We start from the raw sequence: 23,257 nt of genomic DNA, 5'->3' as shown, positions 1-23,257 counted from the left end.
GTAGTTTAAAGTATTATTGCTAAAAGATAATAAGTTTAGCATCTAATTATTTTTAAAAGTGGTTTTAATCAGTATAAATAACTAAAATCATGATTAAACTTTAAAGGTTATTCTAAACAAATTTTTATCGACTTTAGAAAAAGTGAAAGTGGGTACTCTCTAGCTGTACACTAGTTACAACAGTGGACAACTGTAATGGTGTTTAATTTGAATAAATTATTATACATGAAAACTATTTTGAGTAAGGTGATCTATCAACCTATTACCTGCTGCTCATCATTAAGTACATATATAATAGTTTTATTATTGTTGATGAATTAAATTCGACTTTTTGGGACATAAAAATATTTTGTGGCTTATTTTTCGGGTGTCGCCGAAGTGCGTCCCGATAATCATATCTTACTGCTGTAAGCCCTATTGCGTCCGTGATAATATCATAAATATTTTGTGAGTATATCCCATGTTAGTCCGCATATTATTGCTAACAATATTTTGTCTTTATGGATAAAATACATTGATATCTTACAATATTACACTGCTTGCATTTACACTATAGTCCATACGTAGAAATCTATTATTCATAACTAGTCTTTGACAACCATGTGCAGTATGTGTAGTAGATGTATATACCTTCTTTAGTTTGTTTAAATATATTTAATTAACATTTTATAAATTTCTAGATATGATTATGTGAAAATCATGGCACTGAAAAGTCAATAAAAATAATTTAAATATTAACCAACAGTTTAAAATGGATGTAAATCTAAATAATTAAATAAACATAATAATAATAAACTTTATAATAAATATAATTAAATAACTAAATATTTTTGGGGTGTAAACCAGTTCATCTCCTCGTGGTCCACCCTGGGTAACTCTAAATGAACTGGGACGCACTCAGGTGAGACCTTATTCCGAACGCATTCGGAACAGTAAAAGAACATTTTAAGGACGCACTCAGGGTGCCCAATTTTTCACTAAAATTCGAAAAGATTTTAAAATAATAGTAATGTCATTATTACTGTTGTTATATCGATTAAATAGTAAAGGCGACGACCGAAAGATCATCTGATCTACTTATTATAGTACCTTATAAATCAAAATAATTTTAACAAAATAATTGATCAGCAATTATCAATTATAAATTACTAACCAATGTCTGTATCAAATGTAATTATAATAACAAATTTAAAAGAATCATTGTAAAATCGTCAGTTCCAAACGGCTCTCGTCTATGTTTACTTATTTCTAAACAGCTACTGTCGAAAAATTGTAAGGTATATAATTGTATGATTGTAAACTCTACAATAATTATTAGTCATATGCACGCCTGTTTGATCGAAAAACAAAACTCGTCAAAAATTATTTACAGTTTTCATAAATAAAATAGCACACATAGACTATATAAAATTGTAATAATAAATTTACCCCATATATGATTTTTAGTATTACTGTTATACAAACATTTTATATTAGTAAAGTATAAGATAATTCAGATAGTCAGTACCTACACAATATTACAGTTAAAAAAAAAAAGCATATTATATGAATAAACATGAGAAGGGAGACCAGCTGCTAGTGTGGGAACGCTTAGACTTTGAAGAGATAACCTAATTACAATATTATTATTCTGTATAGAAATTATTTTTAAAAAAAATGTATACAACCTAATAGTTAACAAATATAACTACTATTTAAAATTTTAAAATCATAATGCAGATAAAACGATGAGATCACTTATAAGAACTTTTGTCTTTTAATATTTTTGGGGTGACATTTATACCTACTAAATTATTCGCTATAGGTGTTAAATAAGTATACAAATTGTATAATACAATACTATGTAATTTATTTTTTTAGGCTTCAACAGTAATGACTATTGTCAGTAGACGGTTTTTTGCTGTGGATGTGGGGAAGGTACTGTTTTTGGAACACGTTTATACGTAGTGAGGATTTGTCACTAAAAACCCGGATGGGTGACCATTGACCATCCAGGAACTAACAACATCGGCCAATGCTTAACTTCAGAACACTAGTGACTGAGGTTAACCACTATGTCATACCAGGCTATATAATTTATTTTATAATTATGTATAATTTCATATACTTGTCACTGTAACTTAGCACTTAGCAAATAATCACTGATAGGTATCGCAATCGAAAGTTCAATCTAAACATTCTAAATTAAAAATGAATGTCTATAAATTTTCAATTAGAATTATAATCTTATAAAACGCCGAAATTGAGTATAAGTGTAACAAAAACAAATAAAATCGATTACGAGTGTGCTTGTTACATCACAGTGGTGCAAGGTCAGCCTACGATAAATATGAGTATGTACACATATAGATATTTGATTTAATTTTTAATATTTATACATTTTTAATTTAAGTTACAATTTTTTTTTCACTTTTAATTCGTATTATAATTTATAATCAACAATATTTTTATATATTAATATTATACACGAGTTTAAATGTTGTCGTTCTGTTATGTTTTTGATACAATTCTTCTCGATTGAAGTTAGGACTTAGTGAAATCATATCATAATGATTTCCTTAGTATTAATCTTAAAGCCTGTATCTACATAAACAATAGATTTTTAGTAATGAAAGTAAACCATTTACTTATGCAATTATATTTGATATACTGCAGGTATTTCTGAGTTATCTCGATTACCGTAATTTTTAAATAAAAAGTACATCTATAATCGTATTAAATTTTTAATATCTAATTAATATTCATTTAAATATATTTTATAGTAATAATTTATAACTTATTAGCAGGGCTTATGAGTCCATACATTTCAGCATTATTAATCTCGCTAAGTTATATTTAATGCTAGATGACATAGAAATCCATTTTGAGGTAGGTATTATGGTTAAGTAAAGTTTTATTTTGTATATTGCATATTTAGCGTATTTTTGGCCAAAATCTTATAAAAAAAAAATTGCAATAAATTATATTTTTGTATACTATATATATAAAATAAATGGAAAATGTCACAACCGTAAATTTATTAAAATTAAAACATTTTAGTTACTATTTCATTTGATTAATCAATATATCATGCCTGCGTTAAACAATTAGTGGAATACATTCTAAATGAAATAGTCTTATCTCCTTGATACTTTTATAATGGTTATTATTTTCGACTATTTTAGTCTTTCTTATTTTAATCTGCATATTTTAAGGCATATTTCATTAAAGCCCTACTTATTAGGTATTAAGTATTATTTATCGGGTAAAAATAATTGATTGTAATTATTAAGAAATGTATGTAATACACATATTGCGATGATATAGCGATTACAACATAAAAACGTAAATTTATAAAATAAATTCACGATTTTATTTAATTAACTATATATCCACAGTTTATTATCAGGTTAAATGCGAGGTAGTCTTGGAAATATTTGGATTATAACATTTTTTCTAAGCCATGTATAATGTATAAGTATTAACACCACAATATCGCCAATTTTAGATAGATATGATTCCACGATTTACCCAAATTCCACATGCTAATAATTAGGTAGAATTAAACATAATTATCAATTTTAAAAGTAGTAACATCTATAATGGATTTTGCACATTGCCATCCATTTTTGTTTCATTTTGTCAATATTCATAGTTATCTTCGTTATGTCTCTACAATGATTAATGTTTTATATCTTTATATGTAGATTAAAATATGTTCAATACATTTTGATTAAAAGCATAACGTATACAAAGACTATAATGTACTTAAGTAAGTAAACGTTAAACAACAATGTTTTTACGTGATGCATTGTCGTCATATGCCGATTATGATAATTATTAATATAAATGTATAAGTATAATATAAAAATTAAAAATATTTAAAAAAATCAACATTTTATTTAATAACCACTATTGCAGAAAATCCGCTAGGATCGTGAAAGTCATCCGAAACTTTTTGTTTCGCGTACAACCTATTATAGAATGAGCCCCATAATAGAATTTACCTACACTACACGCAGTACAGTATGTTTTAAACAAGTTGCAATATTTATTTATAGTTACAATTTCAGTGAAAATAAACAATTGAAGAACAAACATTTTCACTTCAGATTTTCAAATCGTAAATAAAACATTACATCAGTCAACAATTATTAAATTGGTGAGAAACTTGATTTAATTATTTTCCAAGAACAATTTTCACGATCATTCAACATAACTTAAAAATAATAATATCTATACTTAAGCGAATGGTTATTGATGACTTTTTTACTAAGCCAAAAAAAAAAAAATTAATAATCAGAAAAGAACTAAAAGAACATTTTAATATTTTAAAATAATAAAGTATGTTCATTTTCATTGAAATAACTGAAACATAACTTAAATACTTCATTAAATAATTAGATAAGTACCAATAACTATTCAAAAAAGAAAATATTTCATTTGCGGCTATATTTCATATTGTTATGTATATTAAATAGGTACTTAGTAGATACTTAATACTTACTGTTAAAATACAAAGTAGGTATACATATAGGAAATATTCTTACAAAAAAAAATGCTTTCACTTTTAATATTAATGTAATAACTTTTGTAATGTTCACCAGTTAAAATTTTATAAATATTAAATTTATTTATATTTAAGCGTATAAGTTATTTTAAATTTATTGACTGATAATCGTTAAAGGATTGCTATTAAATAACATTCAAATAATTCTAATAATTAAAAAAACGATTAGTTAATATTCTTAAATAGTTATACTTACAGGTTAAATAAGTCGATAAAATATATATAATGAAATAGAGCTCTTGATTTAATATTAAAATGTATCTTATAAATTAAACAATTTTTTACACAAAAAATATATGCAATTATAATATAAGTCGTAACATTTTTTAGGCAAAATCATGAGATTTAGAATATTTGTTAGCATTTAGGACACATACGTAGTGTAGTCTCAGAACTCAGTCTGTCAGTCTATAATACAAACGTACAAAATAAGATAGTGAAGTAGTTAAGTAGTTTTTATATTAAAATTAAAGTGAATCAACTTATAACCAAATTGAAAAGTAAGTACATTTTGTGTATTTTACATTAGTATTTTTCGATATTCTAAATTTTAAGCGAGTTATAGACAGAGCATAATATAAAAAATTGCCAGAAATCAGACTATTCAAAAGACAATAAAATGGATGTTCAATGGAAAAATAACAATAAGACGGCCAAAATAAGGACAACTAAACAGAGATTCAGAGTTATGAATGAACCTGTAAATTTTAGGAGATAGAAATAAAAATGGGCGAAAAATTTGTTATGAAAAACTTCTATTAATCCATAGACGAAGAATAAAAAGAAGCATCATATGATTATTATCGATATGAGAATGTAAAATATCGTAATTTAAAATTTAAACATAGAAAAAAACTGACACGAAAAACATTTTGTAATATTTTTACATTTAATATTCACAGCATCAATTCGCTCTAATATTAAAACTAATAATACAACATTTAAACGGCGGGTCTAACGTTCTCTTAACTCTTAAGATCTGAAAATTGATTACAAACTTTATCATTCATCTATTACAACAAATTTATCTATTTTATATTTATCCTGACAATTTCTAAAGATGTTGAAAATTTGGTTTTGATCAATATTATTTAATGTTTATTTGTTTTTTTTCAATTTACTATTATTACTATGCTTTTTATAATAAAAATTACCAACGTACCTATTTTGATTTGATTTGTTACACAACCAATCTATCATCAATGTATAAAGTATAACTTATATGATAGAAAAATACATAGAAGTATATATAAATACATGTCCAAAATGTAGGTTATCCAACTTGAGTTTTTCCAAGTCTTTGCGTAGATCATTTATGCATACGTAAATAATATGTGCATATATATGTTCATGTCATGGGTGTCCACATAGGAGGGGGGTACAAGACAGGGCACTTACCCTCCCTAGAATTTTAAATTTGTTATCTAATTGTAATGATTTAATGTTATACTGACGAAGCATAATAATGTTCTATAAATACAATGTATAATAACAATACCTAAATGTAATAAATACGAAACATAATAATGTACTATAAATAAAATGTATAAAAAAATGTGTATGTTATGAACTACAAACCTATTTTTAATTATACTTAGTAATTTACTAATGTACATAATGATATACGTAATTAATTTTAAATTTGCAAGCAATAAAAATAAAATGAATTAAAATATAATACATTATAATAATACTTTGATGCTTATCATGCAAAGATATAAAAATAAATTGTCCGTTCATTATATACACGAATTATGTTATACTATAATGATGTATGTTATATGAATTACCTAATAAAATTCATCAGATAAATGTTCTTAGTTAAAGTCAGTAATTCAAATTTAATCATAGAGCTAATAATCAATATTTAACCATGAAATAAAACTGTACACACTTAACAATTAACCGGTCTTAATACTAAGGTGTTTTCAAAATTAAACAAAAAAACGTGTATCAACGTTTGGTGAACAGCCAAATTAACTACCGACCTTCAATGTAAGTTTATAACATTAAATAATAATAAATAATAATGACGTATTGACAAACACATACTCTTTTATTTTAACAAGCAATTTACATTATTCTTATTATTTTGTAGGTTAAATAATAAGTTACCAATAATGATGAAAAGAAAAGTATTGATAATTCCACTTGGATTAGTTTTGATGACAATTCTAAAAGGGTAAATTCATTTTCATAAAATTTTAAATTTAACGATTTTTTTTCCCATAAAAGTAACAGCTATCAAAGTATTTTATCAAAACAATGTATAAATTCAATTAAATTGATTACACTAGAGCGAAAAGTGATACACTTGTGATTGATACGGATGCTGGTGCTGATGATGCAATGGCAATTTTACTTCTACTATCAGCGTGTGCAAACAACAACACAAATTTCGATATTGTGGCAATTACTTGCACCTATGGTAACACCAATTTGAAAAATGTCGAAAAAAATGTGCTTAAGACATTGACAATCGCAAATGAATCAAAGGTAAACAAGATAAACAATTATTTATTGACATGAATTTTAAAGCAAGTGATTAATATTTTTTTATAGATTCCAGTTTACAGTGGTGCTTTTAAACCTCTCACTCGTAATCATACATCTGATAATTTCTTTGGCAATGATGGATTTGGTGATTTTGAATTCAATCAAAAAATTATTGGTAATATTGACAGATCAAAGCATGCAGCAATTGCATTAATTGATTTAGCTTATAAATATCCTGGTGAATTGAGTATACTTGTACTTGGGCCAACAACAAATATCGCGCTTGCCATATCACTTGATCCAAAATTTGTTCATAAAGTCAAGCGATTTTATGTCATGGGTGGTAGTGTTACTGGAAATGGGAATATAAGTCCAGGTGTTGAATTCAATTTTGGCTCGGATGCAGAAAGTAATTTTATACTTTTTAATTCAACTCGAGGAGAAGTTAGTTTATTACTACCCTGGGAGACAAATTTATCAATTAATATATCATCGGTAAAATATGCATAATTAAATATTACCTACTTTAAATAATTTATCTATAACTTATTTTTTGTTATAGTCATGGAGAAAAAATGTATTAGGTGGTATCAATTCGAAATTTCTGAAATTTTTAAATAAAGCAGAATCAAAAATTACAGAATTACCAACTTGGCAACCTTGCGATTCTTTAATAGCAGCAGCAATTTTGTGTCCAAAATTGATTAAAAAGTCGTTTGTTACAAATATAACACCAATTATAGAAGGCGAAGCACGTGGTGGAATACTAATTGATTATTCAGAAAACTCTCACAAGCCAAAAAATGTTGAAATTATTCAAGAAGTTGATGTTGAAAAATTCCAAAAAATTCTTCTATCATATTTATCATAAATTTAAAAAAATGTATTAGTCTTTTTTATAAGCCTGCAGTTTTTCTATCAAATATGGATTAATTGAAATATCAAAAATTTTAATACTGATTAATTAATTATTAATATCAATTATTGTGAATATTTATAATTAAAGTTATCTGTAAAAATATAAAACTAACATACACTGTATATCTTTTACTTTCAAAAATCCATTATAAATTATTATACATCTTATTAAAATAATCTCCGACTTAAAATATTTTTTTAAATTTTAAAAATTAATAGGATATTTTATTTCATAATCAATTTTTTTTTATACAATATATCTTTTTTACATTTAAATACGCTTTATTAATATTGTATAAAATATACTCTAATAATTAACATAGTGTATCATGTAAACCAGGTTACCAGAGTAAGTCAATTTTAGCCTAGAATAGTGCATTTTAATCTTTTTAACACCGTGACCGACATGACCCAAGTAAAAAATATCATATAATAAAAATAACAACTGATAATATAAACACTTGGTGAATAATTCAATTATCTATAGTTGTTTGATTTTAGATTATAAAAAAATAAAGAAATCAATTTTGTTAAAATCTGGTTTACGAGTAGCATAAATATTCCTGTTTTTTACAAAAAAAAAAAATTTCTAAGTATTTCTCAATGTAGTATAAACATTTAGTGCAAATTTTAAGTGTATATAATAATGTTGATAATTCATTTTTGAATTACAATAAAATATCAAAAATCGTTAGAGGATAAATAGTTATTTTACGAGTGAATATATCCAATACCGTAAAAATTTAGCTCCAAACGCTTGCAAAATTTAAGAAGAACCTGCTTATTTTAAATTTTCAAATATTGGATATAAATTTTTAATAACAAAATAGTTATCAAAAATAAATCGAAAATGTCATTACCTATTTTAAATATATTTTGAATACTAAATTATTTGTTTATAAATTGCCGATATAAACACTAAAAATTACAATTATCTACAATTATGAATTGTTTTGAAATTATAAAAAATTAAAGAAATAAATTTTGTTAGAAACTAATAAAAATTTCCTTTTTTCCTAAATTTATTTATTTATTTATTTTTTTTTGTTTTTTCTGATCACTAAGAAAAGTTATGGGATTTTTTTATCTCCGGAGTACCATATAAAACCAATTAGAAACCAATCCCAAAGTTCAAAATCGCAGCATTTTTAATACCCTAAAAAGGGAAGTCAAACACAAATAAAACCGATTATTGTAAAATCAATACATTCTTATAGTTCCGCTCAGAATCTAAAAATAGTCAACTTTATCTCTTTTTTTTTCTTCATTATTTTTAATAGATCACTAATTTCTGGAAAATATTCTTCTAATTGTAAAGAAAATTAATGTTTTCACTTTAATTGTTTCAAAAATTCTTAAGATTAATTAAGATTAATGTCATTCTTAAATAATTGTAAACTTTTCTCGCCTAATCAATTTAACCTTCACTCAAATATGTCTACTGTTGATCATCTTATATTAATATCTAATACTTCTCATTTCATACACAACAATTTAAATGATAAATTCATACTAAATTTTATCGATTTAAAGAAAGTATTTGATCGATTCTATTATCCTTGACAGTTACAATAACACAAAAAAATGGGAAGGAGACCGATAGCAAATAATCGTGTAAGGCGGTACACATTATATTATCTATTTCACAATTATTTTGATTTCGTATTTTTCAGACGAACATGTAGGTATTGGCGGATATCGATTATAGTGCAGGACTACATAGATATCAAATGGGCTGATACCGAATTGGTTCCCGAGCTCCAACTCCATGTGCCGAATTGGTTTCCGTTAGAAAAAGGTATTTTATTAAGGTAAGCCGAATTGGTTCCTATTCAAAAAGGTATTTTATTAAGTTGAGCCGAATTGGTTTCCGTTTATTTACGCACATTTTCCTTCTCAATTTTACAAACTTAAGACCGTCAACTAAAAAGTAGGCTTGGTTAAAAATGTGCGTTAATGTGTGTTTTAAAAAAAATGATATAATATATACAATTTTAAATTGTTGATTTGGAAATCAACTATAGTCATCACTTTTAGGTGTAGGTACAAAATATTAAAATTAAAATAAATAATAGTAATTATAATAAAAGTTAAAACTTGGCCCGCGAATTTTTTTTGAAAACATATTTACTAACTGCTATAGACTATAGAGTGTAACCGTGTAGGTATATTTATATTTTATACTATCTAATTTATATCTTGTTCCAATTATTAAAAATTAAAAATTACCTGTACACAGACGGGAACCAATTCGGCTCGACCTAATAAAATACCTTTTTTAAACGGGAACCAATTCGGTTACTTCCATCAAATGTTGGACATCGATACGACTTATCGTTACCCGCAGATGACAGTGACTGCGGTGGCACCTGCACTGACACAGATTTGGCCAAGAATCGGCGGAACGTGTGTCCTCGACATCTTGAAATGCAAGTGAAGTTACGGACAGTTGTCAGACGCCAAGACGTAATTTATTGATACGGGCCGCATGCGTTTTCCAGACGCATCAGTGTGCGACATCACCAATCGACCATCCGAATTTGGCCATTGGGGCACTGGGGCAATAACGACATATCGGGTTTGAAAACCACTTTGGTGATTCACCGAATTTTAATCCCGGCTTCCAGTCGGATGAACACAAACGGCCGGCTGCTATCCACGCGTTACAACTGTTGCACTCCTTTGCAAATGCACTTGCACTTACCTGAGTCTCTAGTCTCTACCATCGCCCTCCGTCACCGTCTATCAAAGTGCACAACATCGCACAAGTCGTTCTTTCAGTCCGTCGCGTGCTCACAACTCTATGTCCAACACTGCATAATCATTCGTCCGCCAGGGACCGGATGAAGTAATGTGAATATAGTGATAACCGCAGTCGCCAGAATCGTTTAATTCACACAAATGTTATCGGTTCTTTCTTACTTTTATCCATATATCCTGTCAGAGTAATTTTTAAGTATTTTTGTTATTGTCTTTGCTGAATTAATCCTTATTTGATGATTGTTATAAAAATTACTTTGGTTATATTATCATGTATCATATTAATTACATATTATTCTTGTGTACACAAAAAAAAACTGTTTATAATTCAATCTTTTATTATTCATATTGGCTATTGCATGTACCTACATGTTTTATTTTTCGAGTTAAAATGGTCAAAATCTGACAAAAATACTTAAATATTTAACGTTTTACTGTAAAAACTACCATCTAATTAAAAAAATTTAAGTGTAATACCACGACGGTTCGATATCGAGAGGAATAGCTTTAATTGTAATAGATGTGTTAAACTTGATTTCAAAATTCAAATTGTCTTTTTTTATCAGGTTAGAGTAATATTCTTTATAAATTATAATCCTTAAATATAATAAAAGAACAGGATTTTTTTATATTTCCATTTTGTGAAGACACTATTTAATATTTTCCATTTTTTTTTCACAAGGTTATACCAAATACTCCTACAAGTAATCTGTTATTCACAATTTAATTTTATTCGTCATTTCAGTCATTTTGAGAAAGCACAAACTACACGCGGGCGAAGCCGGATAATTTAACTAGTTTATTAAATTATTATTATATTTATATCAAATTATATTATTGTTATTAATTTAAGTTAATAACAATTCATAATTTAAAATTAATAATATCTTAAAATTAATCACCGTAGTTTGATAAACATTTTATTGAAAACTACTTTAGCGTGAAAATTCATGTTTTTCCTTATTTTTTTGTTTGTTTATTTTTTCCGATTATATTAGATTTAATTTACTATCCAAAACTACCCTCAAACTTGAAAGGCTAAGCATTTTTTAATTACTTATAGACTATAGTGTAAACAGACAAAAAACACTCATGATTGTAAAATCATTATATTCGTTACTACACTTAGAATTTAATATAATTGTTATTTTATTGTTCCATTTAATTGCACTATTTTACTCAGTCTTAAAATCAGAAGGGTCTTTATTACAAAAATATTATAATAATTTACCCGATTTAGATAATTTCATCAATTATAGAAAATTAATTAACAATATTTTCTCTTATATTAAATTCATGCGATTATTTTCTTTCTTGTTTTATTACTTGATTATGATGTATTCTGAATTTTAATATCACGTATACATTTTTATATTATTTATAGTTAATTTTTTAATATGAATTCAGATTTCAGCTATCCGTATTAAAGTGTACATATAGTTATTAGATAAGCTTGTAACTATTGTTTATTAAATATAAATTATACATCATTATATCAATGGCATTACTGGTGTTACCATTAACGTATCTTATTATATTTTATCATACGTAAATATATTTAAAAAATATTTAATGTTAATTTTAGCTATTTACTATTTATATCTACCGTATAATTCCTATTGTATTACAAATAATAAAATTAATTACTAAAATATATAATAAAATATACTTATAATAAAATTAATAAAGGCAATAGACTGACACCAGGCCCGGACTGGGGGGATATCGGTCTACTATTCTCAATAAGCAGGCGGCCCATAGATACAATATAAAAAAAGGCCAGTTAGTACACAGTGGCCCAGTTCAAGCCTAACTGACTCAATCTTTTTTTTATATTCAATGATTTATTATTGAATTCAAATTTAATACATCCATTGATGTGAGATGTCGTCAATAATGAGGTACACTCAATGACACCTATTTTACAGCAAAACGAATTTTATAATTGATAATTACAATTTACAGAAAGGGGACTATTTTGACTTGACAATTTAATTTTTAAACAAAACATATCTACTTACTTAACAATGATATTTTTTCAATATATTTTTTATCATATTAGTTTTATGTTTTAAATTGGGTATGATTTTAATGTTTTTTGTACTTTCCTTGCAGTGATTATTTTAAATTTTTTAAATTTATTTTTCATATTTAATAATTAATTTTATTATAATTTTATGTATATTTTATGTTATTACTTTTATAAGATTTAAATTTACAATATACATAAAAAACAATTTTATAAAAAAAAGTTACAAAAATTACAACATACCTATTACTCAGTCTTATTTTAAAATTTAATTATTAATTTAAATTAACGACCAAATAAACGTGTTAAATTTTTTCAAACTTTTTTATTTTTCAAACACCGCAGTAAAAAATTACTTATAAGTAAGGATCAAATTAAGCATAAACTATAAGTACATAATTCTATTTTCTATACACATTTTATGTAATTAACGAGTCTATATAATGTATCAAAACATATAAATATCAAAAGTTGAATTAGGATAATGTATCAAATATCAATACATGTTCTTGATATAAATGAATTTTTCTATATACGAGTATTGTGCAATAATTTATACTATATTATGATATAGTATGTTATCTTTGCAATCTTACTTACAAATTTCATAGTTGTTATTTTATTAAACTAATGAAACAAATCAAACTATGGATAAAAAATTGATAAATTTAATAATAAATTAAAGAATAATAGTTAAAAATTAAGTTATAGACTATAGCAATGAAATTATCGAAAAATTTAATAAAAAGAATAAAGAAATAACTTTTCAATAATTGTTTTACAATTTAAAATACAATAGGTTATTTTAAACATGTATATTTATATTTAAAAATATAAATATTTGCTTCTAACTATTTAATGAAATAATATAATTTGATCAGTCACAAATTTACGATATAATAAAAGAAAATAAATATAATAATATAAAACTATTTTAAGTTTTAATTATTGATTTGTTGGATGTTATATATTATTATATAAATACTTATATAATATATAATATTATGTAGGTATGTTTAATTATTTCCATCTACAAATTTGTATAACCACTATTAAAGTTAAATTTATATGAATTTTTGACCCGTAGACAAAAAATCTAGGCAGTGCTTGAGAAATATCCTTTCTCCACCCAAAATAAAATCGATGATTTCAAGGTATTTATTTTAGTCCCATTACTTAATATAAAATTTATATAAAATTGTATACATGTTGGTATAACATGATACAATAATCATAGTTTTTTTTTTAGTTTGCATTATTTGCGAATAATGTATTTACCTTGGTACAAGTCATAAGGTAAAAAACAACACAATATTATACAGAGATTAAGTATAACTCTGGACCTCAGAGATGCATATTTGTTTTTGAAACTCGAATCAACATAGGTTAAAAAACAGATTTTTTGTTTGGTGTTTGCGTAACTTTTGAATATTAAAAATGTAAAAATGTACTGTTGTGTGGCACCTAAAATGTTTATGATTATTAACGCAATATTGGAAGATATGATCGAATTTCACATGGGTAAAAAACAGGTAATGGTCGAACTAACTAAAAAAAGGTATTTCTATAAAAATATTATGTGTTCAAAGGAGATCAAAGTTTAGAAAACATTAATTTCCCTTTCACTGACAGACTTAGAACTGACTACAATTTTAATCATTGGTCTGGTAAAAAATATTTTTTAATAAAATTATATTATACATAATTTATGTATTATAAGTGTGACATTCATTTTTTTAAGCTTTTAAATTATATTTTGTAGTAATTTTAACAAACTAAAATTAAAAACTGTAACCTGGTAATTAATTGTAAGCATAGAAGTTAATTTATTTTGATTATTTTTGTCTGGCACAGTGTAGTTTAAGGTCTTATGTCAGTATTTTGTATTAAAACGTAAGTATCTATTTATAATTGTGTTAAGATATCAATAAATACAAATATACTTAGAATTTGGATAATAGTGCCATTAAAATATTCTGATAAGATCAAATACTTTTTTTTCGATGATCGTGAAATATATGTTTTTATATTATTTATTAAGTTCGTGTCATTATTATTTATTAAAATTGTTAATTATACAGGAGCTTTGATAATTTCTCCCTTAATCATTTTTAGGGATTAATAAATATTTTGATCAGCTCTTTTTAACTTTTCTGAATTTAAAATCATTTTCGAAATAAATTAAGTAGATTTTCATAGTCATAATTAATATAAATAAAGTATAAATATGGTCATAAATTAACTACCGTGAAAAAAATATTCATGTTGTCTAAATGACATTATATGAATCAATATTATTAAATACTCTGTAACGTTCACAAACAAGATAAGTAACATTTTTATAAGTTTATTTTTCAACCTTTTAACTTTTTACAATTTTTTTTTTTTTTTTACAAATGCAGTTTAATATTTACCTGATTTAAATCCGAGTGCAGCTAAACCATTACATTTTTTTTTAATCCAAGTGGCAAGTGCAATTCTGCCATGCTGATTCCAGAACGTAGGTATGAGTGGTATGACAATTGACAATGATTTTACGTTTTATAATCGGTTCAAGGAGTGCTATAATACCACTACCGAGATGCAGTTTATAAACTCCTTATCACATAGGTTGTTTATATACACAGTTTATTATCATACTAATTATTAATACTTATAAGCTCACTTACTACAACTCAAGTTATAATTTCCCGTATCCATTTTTATTATTATTTATTACTTATTACTTTATCATCACGTTTGTACTGTAGAGTGTAGATTTGATTATTTTTCTCACTCAATTTCGGATTCCGAGCACATGTAACATACTAACATGTTGCTTTCGGATTATTTTTTATAAACCGCTTAAAATTGTGTTTATTTTCTTAATAGAAACGATTAACTACAGCTGTTGTATATTTTTTTAAATAGATTATATTAAACTATAATATTTTCTTACCTTAGACTTTCAAATTGATAAGCAACAAAAAACATACTTATTTAAAATGGATTTTTGTCACACAGATGAAGAGAACATAGAAGAAGAAAAAAAGAGTTTCCAGCGAATAATAACTGCATTTATGTTCTACAGGTAATACCATTCTATTATTATTGTGTTTTGTGTTTCTATTAACACATCAATAATTGACTGTTGGTTTAAATCCACTACTTATCCATTGTTCATAAAAATAAAAGTCCTTTGTAGTGCTTGAAGTATATTTTAATACTGTATTTAATTATTATAAATCTTCTTACTCTCGTGTCTATCTTTAACAAACGCTTTGTTAGTTTTTTCAATAATTTCCTATTACATCTAATTTAAAAAACAGCAATTTAAAGTTTGACAATATATCACAAAATATAATTTGTGCATGTCAAAAATCAATTCAATAAAATAATAAATATTATTCATTTATTATACTTAATGATTAATTTCATCCTTCTCCTACTTGTCAAAAATCAAATATCCCAAAGTACTAATACATTATATCATCATTAAAAATATATTGAGTCATTTTCTTTAAATCAATATTGTTTCATATATTTAATTAAAAAATATTAATACTAAATCATTTTGATCATATTGTCAACATTTATCATTATATAAATAAAATATTTAAATTTAAATTACAAAATAGTAATTATATCAATAACATTTGTTTGTTTTTTCAGAATTCATTCTTTAAGCCGACTTACCAAGACCATAAACTACTTGAAATCATTACCAGAACAACATCAAAGACTATTGATTAACTACAGTAATAGTTTGGAAACTATAAGACATTGTGTAGATTATAATTACAATGTTATATTAGAAATGATTAAAGATACTGCATATTTATTTGAAAATCAAAATACTCCTAGCCTAGATGGTTGGGTAATAATAATCACATCAATAAATAAATAATTTAATTATTAATTAGATATAAATGTTTCTTATTTGTGATTTTTCTAATATTTAATGGTTATAGCATTCAACTGATAAATACACACCAATTGAATCTGATTTGGAAAAAGTGCAATCAACTCTGAAACAGTTTGTACGAGATTGGAGCACTGAAGGATTAGAAGAACGCAACACTTGTTATAAACCTATAATTGATGAAATTTTAAAAGAGTTTCCATTAGAATCGTATGTGCTCATTATCCTTAATAACTTTGTTACAAATTATTTAAAACAAATAACTTTAGTGTTACAGCATCTGAAATTAAAATTTTGGTACCTGGTGCTGGTCTTGGAAGATTGGTATTTGAAATTGCCAAATTAGGTTACACAAGTCAAGGAAATGAATTTTCTGTGTTCATGTTAATAGCATCAAATTTTGTGTTAAACAGGTAAGTTATTATTTTCTTGCAATATTTGTTTGAAATTTATTTTTATTTTTTATATCTATATAATTTTTTAGATGTCGAGGTGTTAATATGTATGTTCTTTACCCGTGGATTCATCAGTGTGATAACAATTTAGAAACTGAACACCAAATGCAATGCATTTCATTTCCTGATATCAATCCAGCCAAAGAGTTACCACAAAGTGCTCATATATCAATGGCTGCTGGTGATTTTTTACAAGTATAAGAGTTTTTGATTAAAATGTGTTAAGATATTTAGTTTATTCAAATGATTATAGGTTTACACTGATAAAGATGAATGGAATTGTATTGCCACATGTTTTTTTATTGATTGTGCCAACAATATAGTTGCATTTATTGAAACTATTTATAAAATTCTTAAGCCTGGTGGCATATGGGTCAATTTAGGGCCATTATTGTATCATTATAGTAATGTGTTTGATCAAAATTCCATTGAACCAAGTTACCAAGTTATTAAAGAAGTGATAAAAGGGATTGGTTTTCGGTTTGAAGTAAGCTTGGATCCAACTTAAATCATTTAAGTTACTAAAATAATTGTCTGTTTTTCTAGAAAGAAATTTTAAATTTGCCTACCAAATATGCTCAAAATCCACAATCTATGCTACAATACGAGTACAAAAGTGTATATTTTGTGTGTCGCAAACCAAAATTTCCATTATCATTAGCACCATCAATTTCTGAAAATGGAATGGATTTCCCACTTGATGATGAAGTCTGCTCAAATAATTTCAGTGGTGATAATGATGGCCATGATACAGAAGAAACCAATTGAACACTCAATGGATAAAGACTTAATTTTTTAAATATTAAGATATTTTTGTGATGATAATAAATAATAATATTAATATTGTAAGAAAATTTAATTTATCTTTTCTTTTCTAAACACATTTTTAATTTTATGTGTATTTTCATAACCTATACTACAATAATTTGAATCTCATTCAAAAAACATTTAATTAATATATTAAAAGTTAATGTATAACATATTGTATTGAAGGTTAAGTACAAAAACAAATTGTGTCATTAATTAACATTTTAGTTTGTCTGAAAATTAAATATTTAATTTTCCACCATTCTGAAATTTAATTTAAATTAAATTAAGAAAATATGTTATATTTAAACTTTAAATATCAATTAATTTATAAAGTAACTCATTACATTATAATTGTTACCTAAATACTATATAGTTTATAGAAACATTTTGTTTTTTATAAATACACCGAAATTGTTATAGGATAAGAACTATTTTTACAAATATTTATAATCTTAAAAGCAGTCTGATGTTTTTTTTAACTTTGACTTATAATATAAGAAAATAATATAATATTATTTTCTAAATTTACATAATTTGATTTTTAGAAAAAAAATATTAATTAGATTTGTATGCATGTAATAAGAAAATAAGAATAAAGCGTTTTAAGGAAAAACTTATTTTATTTTACAGTGTGATACATATTTATAACTGAAAATAAAACAATAAAAATATTAATACATTTAAAAATACTTAATATTCATTTTTATATACTAATACCTGTTTTTTTTTATCTTGATTCTGCTTTATGTTTAGGTGGCTTAAAAATTTTGATTTTTTTACTTGACTTTTTGGTTGATTCTTGAAATGCTTTCCAACTATTCACTCTGCTTTCTCTTGACTCCTTTATTTATAAACATATTTTTTGATTAAAGAATTGTACATGCTGCGATATATAAAAATAAATTATCTAATAATAAGACACTATAACTTTAGTAGCACAGTATCTGTTGAATAAATATGTATGTTGATCAGTTTAATCATTGCATTTATGATAAATTGATAAATATATACCGTTATTAAACATTATTTTACTAAATGCAATTAAAAAAAACCATAAGAGATTAAAATTTTAATGAATATATATTTTTTTTAAATTATAATCCACTTATAACAAAAAATTTAAATGGTGAAAATGTTTAGTAATCATGTCATCAATTAAAATAAACAATCTGCGACTTTCATTTTCGTATTACAAGTTTTATTAAACAAAAACAAATAACTAAATATTTAATGCAATCAATTTTGTAAGAAGATTTGTTTTTAAAAATGTTCTTTTCAAAGCAATAGTTTGAAATAAATTCAAGAGGGATTCAGACCCTTGAAGCCAACTTACTACAGTATTTTTTATTGATCTTATTTTTAAGCTCGGCAATTAAAACTATTAGCTATGGATAGGAACCGTAGGTTTTTTTGTGTAAAGTTTGTTTGTAAGAATTAGTTAGAAGGGTTGGAACACGTGTGTGAGCTATAGATTCGTCACTAAGAACTCGGGTGGTCATCCATCCAAGAGCTAGTAATGCCGGTTGATGCTTGACCTCATAACACATTAGTGACTAAGGCCAACCACCACGCCACACCAGGCCACTTACTGCAGTATTATCTCCCTTGTTAAGAGAACCTGTGTATACTTATGTTAGTACTATCTATACTATACTAAATAATAATCATTAATCAATAACTAAACTCACATCAAAGTTTTTTTGCCATTCTTTTGACACTGTTGCTTTTTGTTCTTCATCTATTTCTTGTTCCCGTTTCCTTTTTCTTTCTTGTAATTCTCTTGCTTCATGATCTTTTCTTTTACGTTCTAAATCAGCAAATAATTTACACGTTTGAACATAAATACTACGTTTCATAACAGCTGGATCATCTTCTTCAACTTTTGTATCTTTGCCTTCTTTTTTTAATTTTTTTCGTTTTTCTGCAATCGCGAATTCAGTCATGTCTTTAGCTTCTTGTATGATCTCAAGACATTTTTTTCGAGATTCATCATTATTAATTGTTCGCCATGCACGGTTAACAGTTTCAAATGCATTGTTTGCTCTTTGTAAATCATCTTGATTTTTATCTGGATGTACCAAAATAGACAACTAAAATAATTGATAATAATCAAAAAGTAGTTACAATATATTAATTATTTGTTTTAAAAATTGAAAATTTATGAAACTTACTCTTTTATATTTCTTCTTCGCCTCGTCCAAAGGTGTGTCATGGTCTAACTGGAGTACTTCATATGGATTAAGATTAAAATATGAAGCTCCGGGACGCAGGAGCCTATCAATCTGTTGTTTAGATGTCAACACAGAATCACGTTTTTCGATCTCTTTTACCTATAACAAAGAACATAATAAAATAACAAACAATTAATGAAAGATATGTCCATTAACTCACTTCTGTATAAAATTTGTCAAACTTGTCACTTTTCATCGGCGATTCAGGATCCGTCGACTTGTTAGCCATGCCTATATACCGACGGACCGTCTATAGTGTAAGATCTATTAAAACTGAATGCCAGAAGTACATTAATTCATTTGACTTGAAAAATAAAATCACATATAGGTCTTGGCGCTAGCAAACGATTGAAATCTAAAAACGTTCTTCAAAATAATATTTCTACCAGAAAAAAACATAATATTTTTGACAAGACTTAAAATCGAATATTCACTTACAACAACATTATTTATTAAATATAATTAAAATATTACTACAACTTTGAAGACGCTAAACAGTAAACAGTTAAAGTAGTCACTACTTAACAAATAACAATAATAATAACGTTATCAATTTAATTATTTCTATTGTTATCATTATGATTTTAACTATAGATCGAAAAATAGAGATAATAGTTATTACTTTTTTAATTTATGTAGATTTTTAATATCTATAAATTATGATAACTATTAATTTCCCTGTGGTTTGATTGTATAGATTTAAAATTTAAATTTATAACACATTAAAGAAATAGTCCATTCATAAATGATCGTTACAATTTACAACCATTGTGCATTGTCGCATTGACATAACATAAAGTTTAAATCCATCATGTTTATTATTATAAATATTTTAAACTGTAATAGTATTATGAATTATGATTATTATTATTATATTATAATAATTTGCTAAAGCTCAAAATTAATATTATAATAGTATAATAACCTACCGTATTGAATATTTGAATACCAATTATCAACTTATAATGCATTTATTATTTTATACTAAATTTATCGTAAAATTGGAGAGCGCTTTAAACATAGATTAACTAAGACCTTTGTCGGTTCCTTTATAATTGTGAATAAATGTTTATTGAAATTTAAAACCTTCTCAAATGTGAAATTCACAAGCGAACGCAGAGATTGGTTAATCTCTGAAATATCAGGAAAAATAATAAATTATTGAACCTACAAATTTAATGAGTTGTATTATATTATTGTATAACATGTATAAATAATTATTACCTACTGATATATATATACTTAAAATAAAGAGTAATACAGTATGATATTTATAATCATTTTACATTTTTTCAATTCCTCCCCATTAAAATGTTTTCCAGAGTTCTTCATTGGTAAAGTATCACGAAATTTAAACTCAACCTAATACATAAATTAGATTCTAAACAGAACAATTAAATGTATTGATTTTACAATTTGTAGTTAGTAAAAATGGTAGTGGGGAGGGGGGTTCTAAAAAAATGGAATCAAATAGGTCCTAAAAATAAATTTTATAATTGAAAAAAAAATAAGGAAAAATGAAGATTTTTACGAAAATGTTTACCAGATGTTTATTAAATTGTATTTATTTACGATAATAGTTAATTTAAAATAATTATAACGCTATAACAGTATAGATAATTGATATTTTCATCAAATTTTCATCAAATTTTTATATTATTATTTTCATTTTATGATAAAATGTTCAAATTAATTGTTTTAAGCTATTTAATTCCCTCTACAAATTTTAAATTTTCTTAATTTTTTTTTTTTAATTATTGATAAAAAAAAAAAAAATCAGTGGGTCAAAATTCTTTTTTATAGTTAGAAGTTCATAAAAACATTTATTTTTGTTTATTTATTTTTTACTTATTTAACAATGTCAATTATTTTGTTATGATTTAAAAAAATTATTCATGAAAAATCAAAACTTTTATTTTACTCCATACAATGACAGTTTTGATTTATTTTAATATATTATTACCTAACTATGAATCTATTTTTACTGTTTAACGCTACCTATTTACAAAAAAATGTTAATACATTTTGAATTATATGAGTTAATAAAATATGGTATAAATACATATTATTATAATAATTAAAAACTTAATATAAAATAAATAAATTCAATTTTTTCGAAAAGAATACCATCAATCTACTATAATACTAAGAGTAAAATCTTATGACTTTAATAACTATATCAAAAAACGTATCACGAAATAATATACTTAGTGATAGAGGCGAATAGCCCATGTATGTTGACGGAAATTCTTCACTCGAAATCGTTTTTTGCATACAATAATATCTTATCGAATTCAAATTTACCACATCTATAATAATGGCTCATTCAGCAAATTAATGTACAGTAGAGCAGTAGGTACCCACTTTCCCATTTTTTTTTTTTATGGGGGAGGAGGAGATTTAAATGACATTACAATGTAGGTATACTGTACATAACATTGTTTTATTTACATTCGGCCAGACGTGCAGTTATTACTTGTTATACAACAGTTGGTTGCAAAGTAAAAATATTTAAAACACGTCATACATTATTTTTATGCGCCATATTGGTTATACAGAAAAAATATATTAAAGGTTTAAAGAATAAAAAATATATGATTTGATAATTAGTCCTTCTTATCTAATAATTACATAGTTATTGATGTTTGTTCATAGGAAATTACTTTTTTGAAAATTCAATAATTAAATCTGTAGGTATCAATTATTATAAAATATATTATAAATTATAATAAAAAACCAGAATCAATCAGACAGTATTTATTTTTAACACCTGATTGAAAAGCGATTTTCATATTTGATTGAGTTTTACTTAAATGTTAACAAAAATCTTATGTTAAATTTAATATTTACTTTAAAAAAAAATGTGTTTTTAATTTAATAATACTATTTAAATTGGCTTATTATAAAAGTTTATAGTCTTAATGTATGATAGTATTATCTTTCAAGTTTCTAAACATAAATAGGTACTTTATGTCTTTATAATATAATATAAATATTAAATATGTACCTTAGATAATAAATATCCACAGTATCTGTAAATCTGTAATTATTAGTATTAAGTTTTGATTGTGAATCTGATTGGATGTAGATATATATTTTTTTAATTTT

At 24.9% G+C, this 23,257-nt stretch overlaps 4 protein-coding genes across 9 annotated transcripts; 3 read left to right on the top strand and 1 right to left on the bottom strand.

Moving 5' to 3' along the window:
* Nucleotides 1–2,138: 2,138 nt before the first annotated feature.
* Nucleotides 2,139–7,968, top strand: LOC112600544 (probable uridine nucleosidase 1). 4 transcript variants are annotated; one of them, XM_025347797.1, is made up of 6 exons: nt 2,139–2,333; nt 6,472–6,544; nt 6,648–6,731; nt 6,847–7,045; nt 7,112–7,540; nt 7,608–7,968. In XM_025347797.1, exons 1-6 carry the CDS (start codon nt 2,330–2,332, stop codon nt 7,914–7,916), a joined length of 1,098 nt encoding a protein of 365 aa, XP_025203582.1. In that variant the 5' UTR covers nt 2,139–2,329; the 3' UTR covers nt 7,917–7,968. The 4 variants fall into 4 exon arrangements, with proteins under 4 accessions (XP_025203582.1, XP_025203584.1, XP_025203583.1 ...); XM_025347798.1 differs by lacking the exon at nt 2,139–2,333 and adding an exon at nt 3,981–4,141; XM_025347799.1 differs by lacking the exon at nt 6,472–6,544.
* A 1,478-nt stretch (nt 7,969–9,446) lies between these two features.
* On the top strand, nt 9,447–10,946 carry LOC112600545. 3 transcript variants are annotated; one of them, XR_003115006.1, is made up of 3 exons: nt 9,447–9,577; nt 9,637–9,774; nt 10,311–10,946. XR_003115006.1 is itself a non-coding variant. In XM_025347801.1 (2 exons), the coding sequence occupies exons 1-2, from the start codon at nt 9,548–9,550 to the stop codon at nt 10,439–10,441; spliced, it is 345 nt and encodes a 114-aa protein (XP_025203586.1). In that variant the 5' UTR covers nt 9,447–9,547; the 3' UTR covers nt 10,442–10,946. The 3 variants fall into 3 exon arrangements, 1 of the variants encoding a protein (XP_025203586.1); XR_003115005.1 differs by having other exon boundaries at nt 9,447–9,774; XM_025347801.1 differs by having other exon boundaries at nt 9,447–9,761.
* Nucleotides 10,947–15,428: 4,482 nt separating this feature from the next.
* Nucleotides 15,429–17,964, top strand: LOC112600555 (carnosine N-methyltransferase). Its single transcript, XM_025347814.1, has 7 exons — nt 15,429–15,822; nt 16,404–16,608; nt 16,703–16,863; nt 16,923–17,066; nt 17,138–17,303; nt 17,362–17,595; nt 17,655–17,964. Exons 1-7 carry the CDS (start codon nt 15,737–15,739, stop codon nt 17,874–17,876), a joined length of 1,218 nt encoding a protein of 405 aa, XP_025203599.1. The 5' UTR covers nt 15,429–15,736; the 3' UTR covers nt 17,877–17,964.
* A 560-nt stretch (nt 17,965–18,524) lies between these two features.
* LOC112600568 (dnaJ homolog subfamily C member 8) lies at nt 18,525–20,671 on the bottom strand. Its single transcript, XM_025347831.1, has 6 exons — nt 20,588–20,671; nt 20,310–20,504; nt 20,090–20,248; nt 19,607–20,008; nt 18,636–18,759; nt 18,525–18,566 (listed from the first exon to the last, which is right to left on the bottom strand). The coding sequence occupies exons 2-5, from the start codon at nt 20,376–20,378 to the stop codon at nt 18,646–18,648; spliced, it is 744 nt and encodes a 247-aa protein (XP_025203616.1). The 5' UTR covers nt 20,379–20,504; nt 20,588–20,671; the 3' UTR covers nt 18,525–18,566; nt 18,636–18,645.
* Nucleotides 20,672–23,257: the final 2,586 nt, after the last annotated feature.

This window comes from Melanaphis sacchari, unplaced genomic scaffold, assembly GCF_002803265.2.
Source record: "Melanaphis sacchari strain LSU unplaced genomic scaffold, SCAv2.0 Contig65_pilon_pilon, whole genome shotgun sequence".
In the NCBI taxonomy this organism is placed as follows: domain Eukaryota; kingdom Metazoa; phylum Arthropoda; class Insecta; order Hemiptera; family Aphididae; genus Melanaphis; species Melanaphis sacchari.
This window is presented reverse-complemented; position numbering and strand designations above follow the sequence as displayed.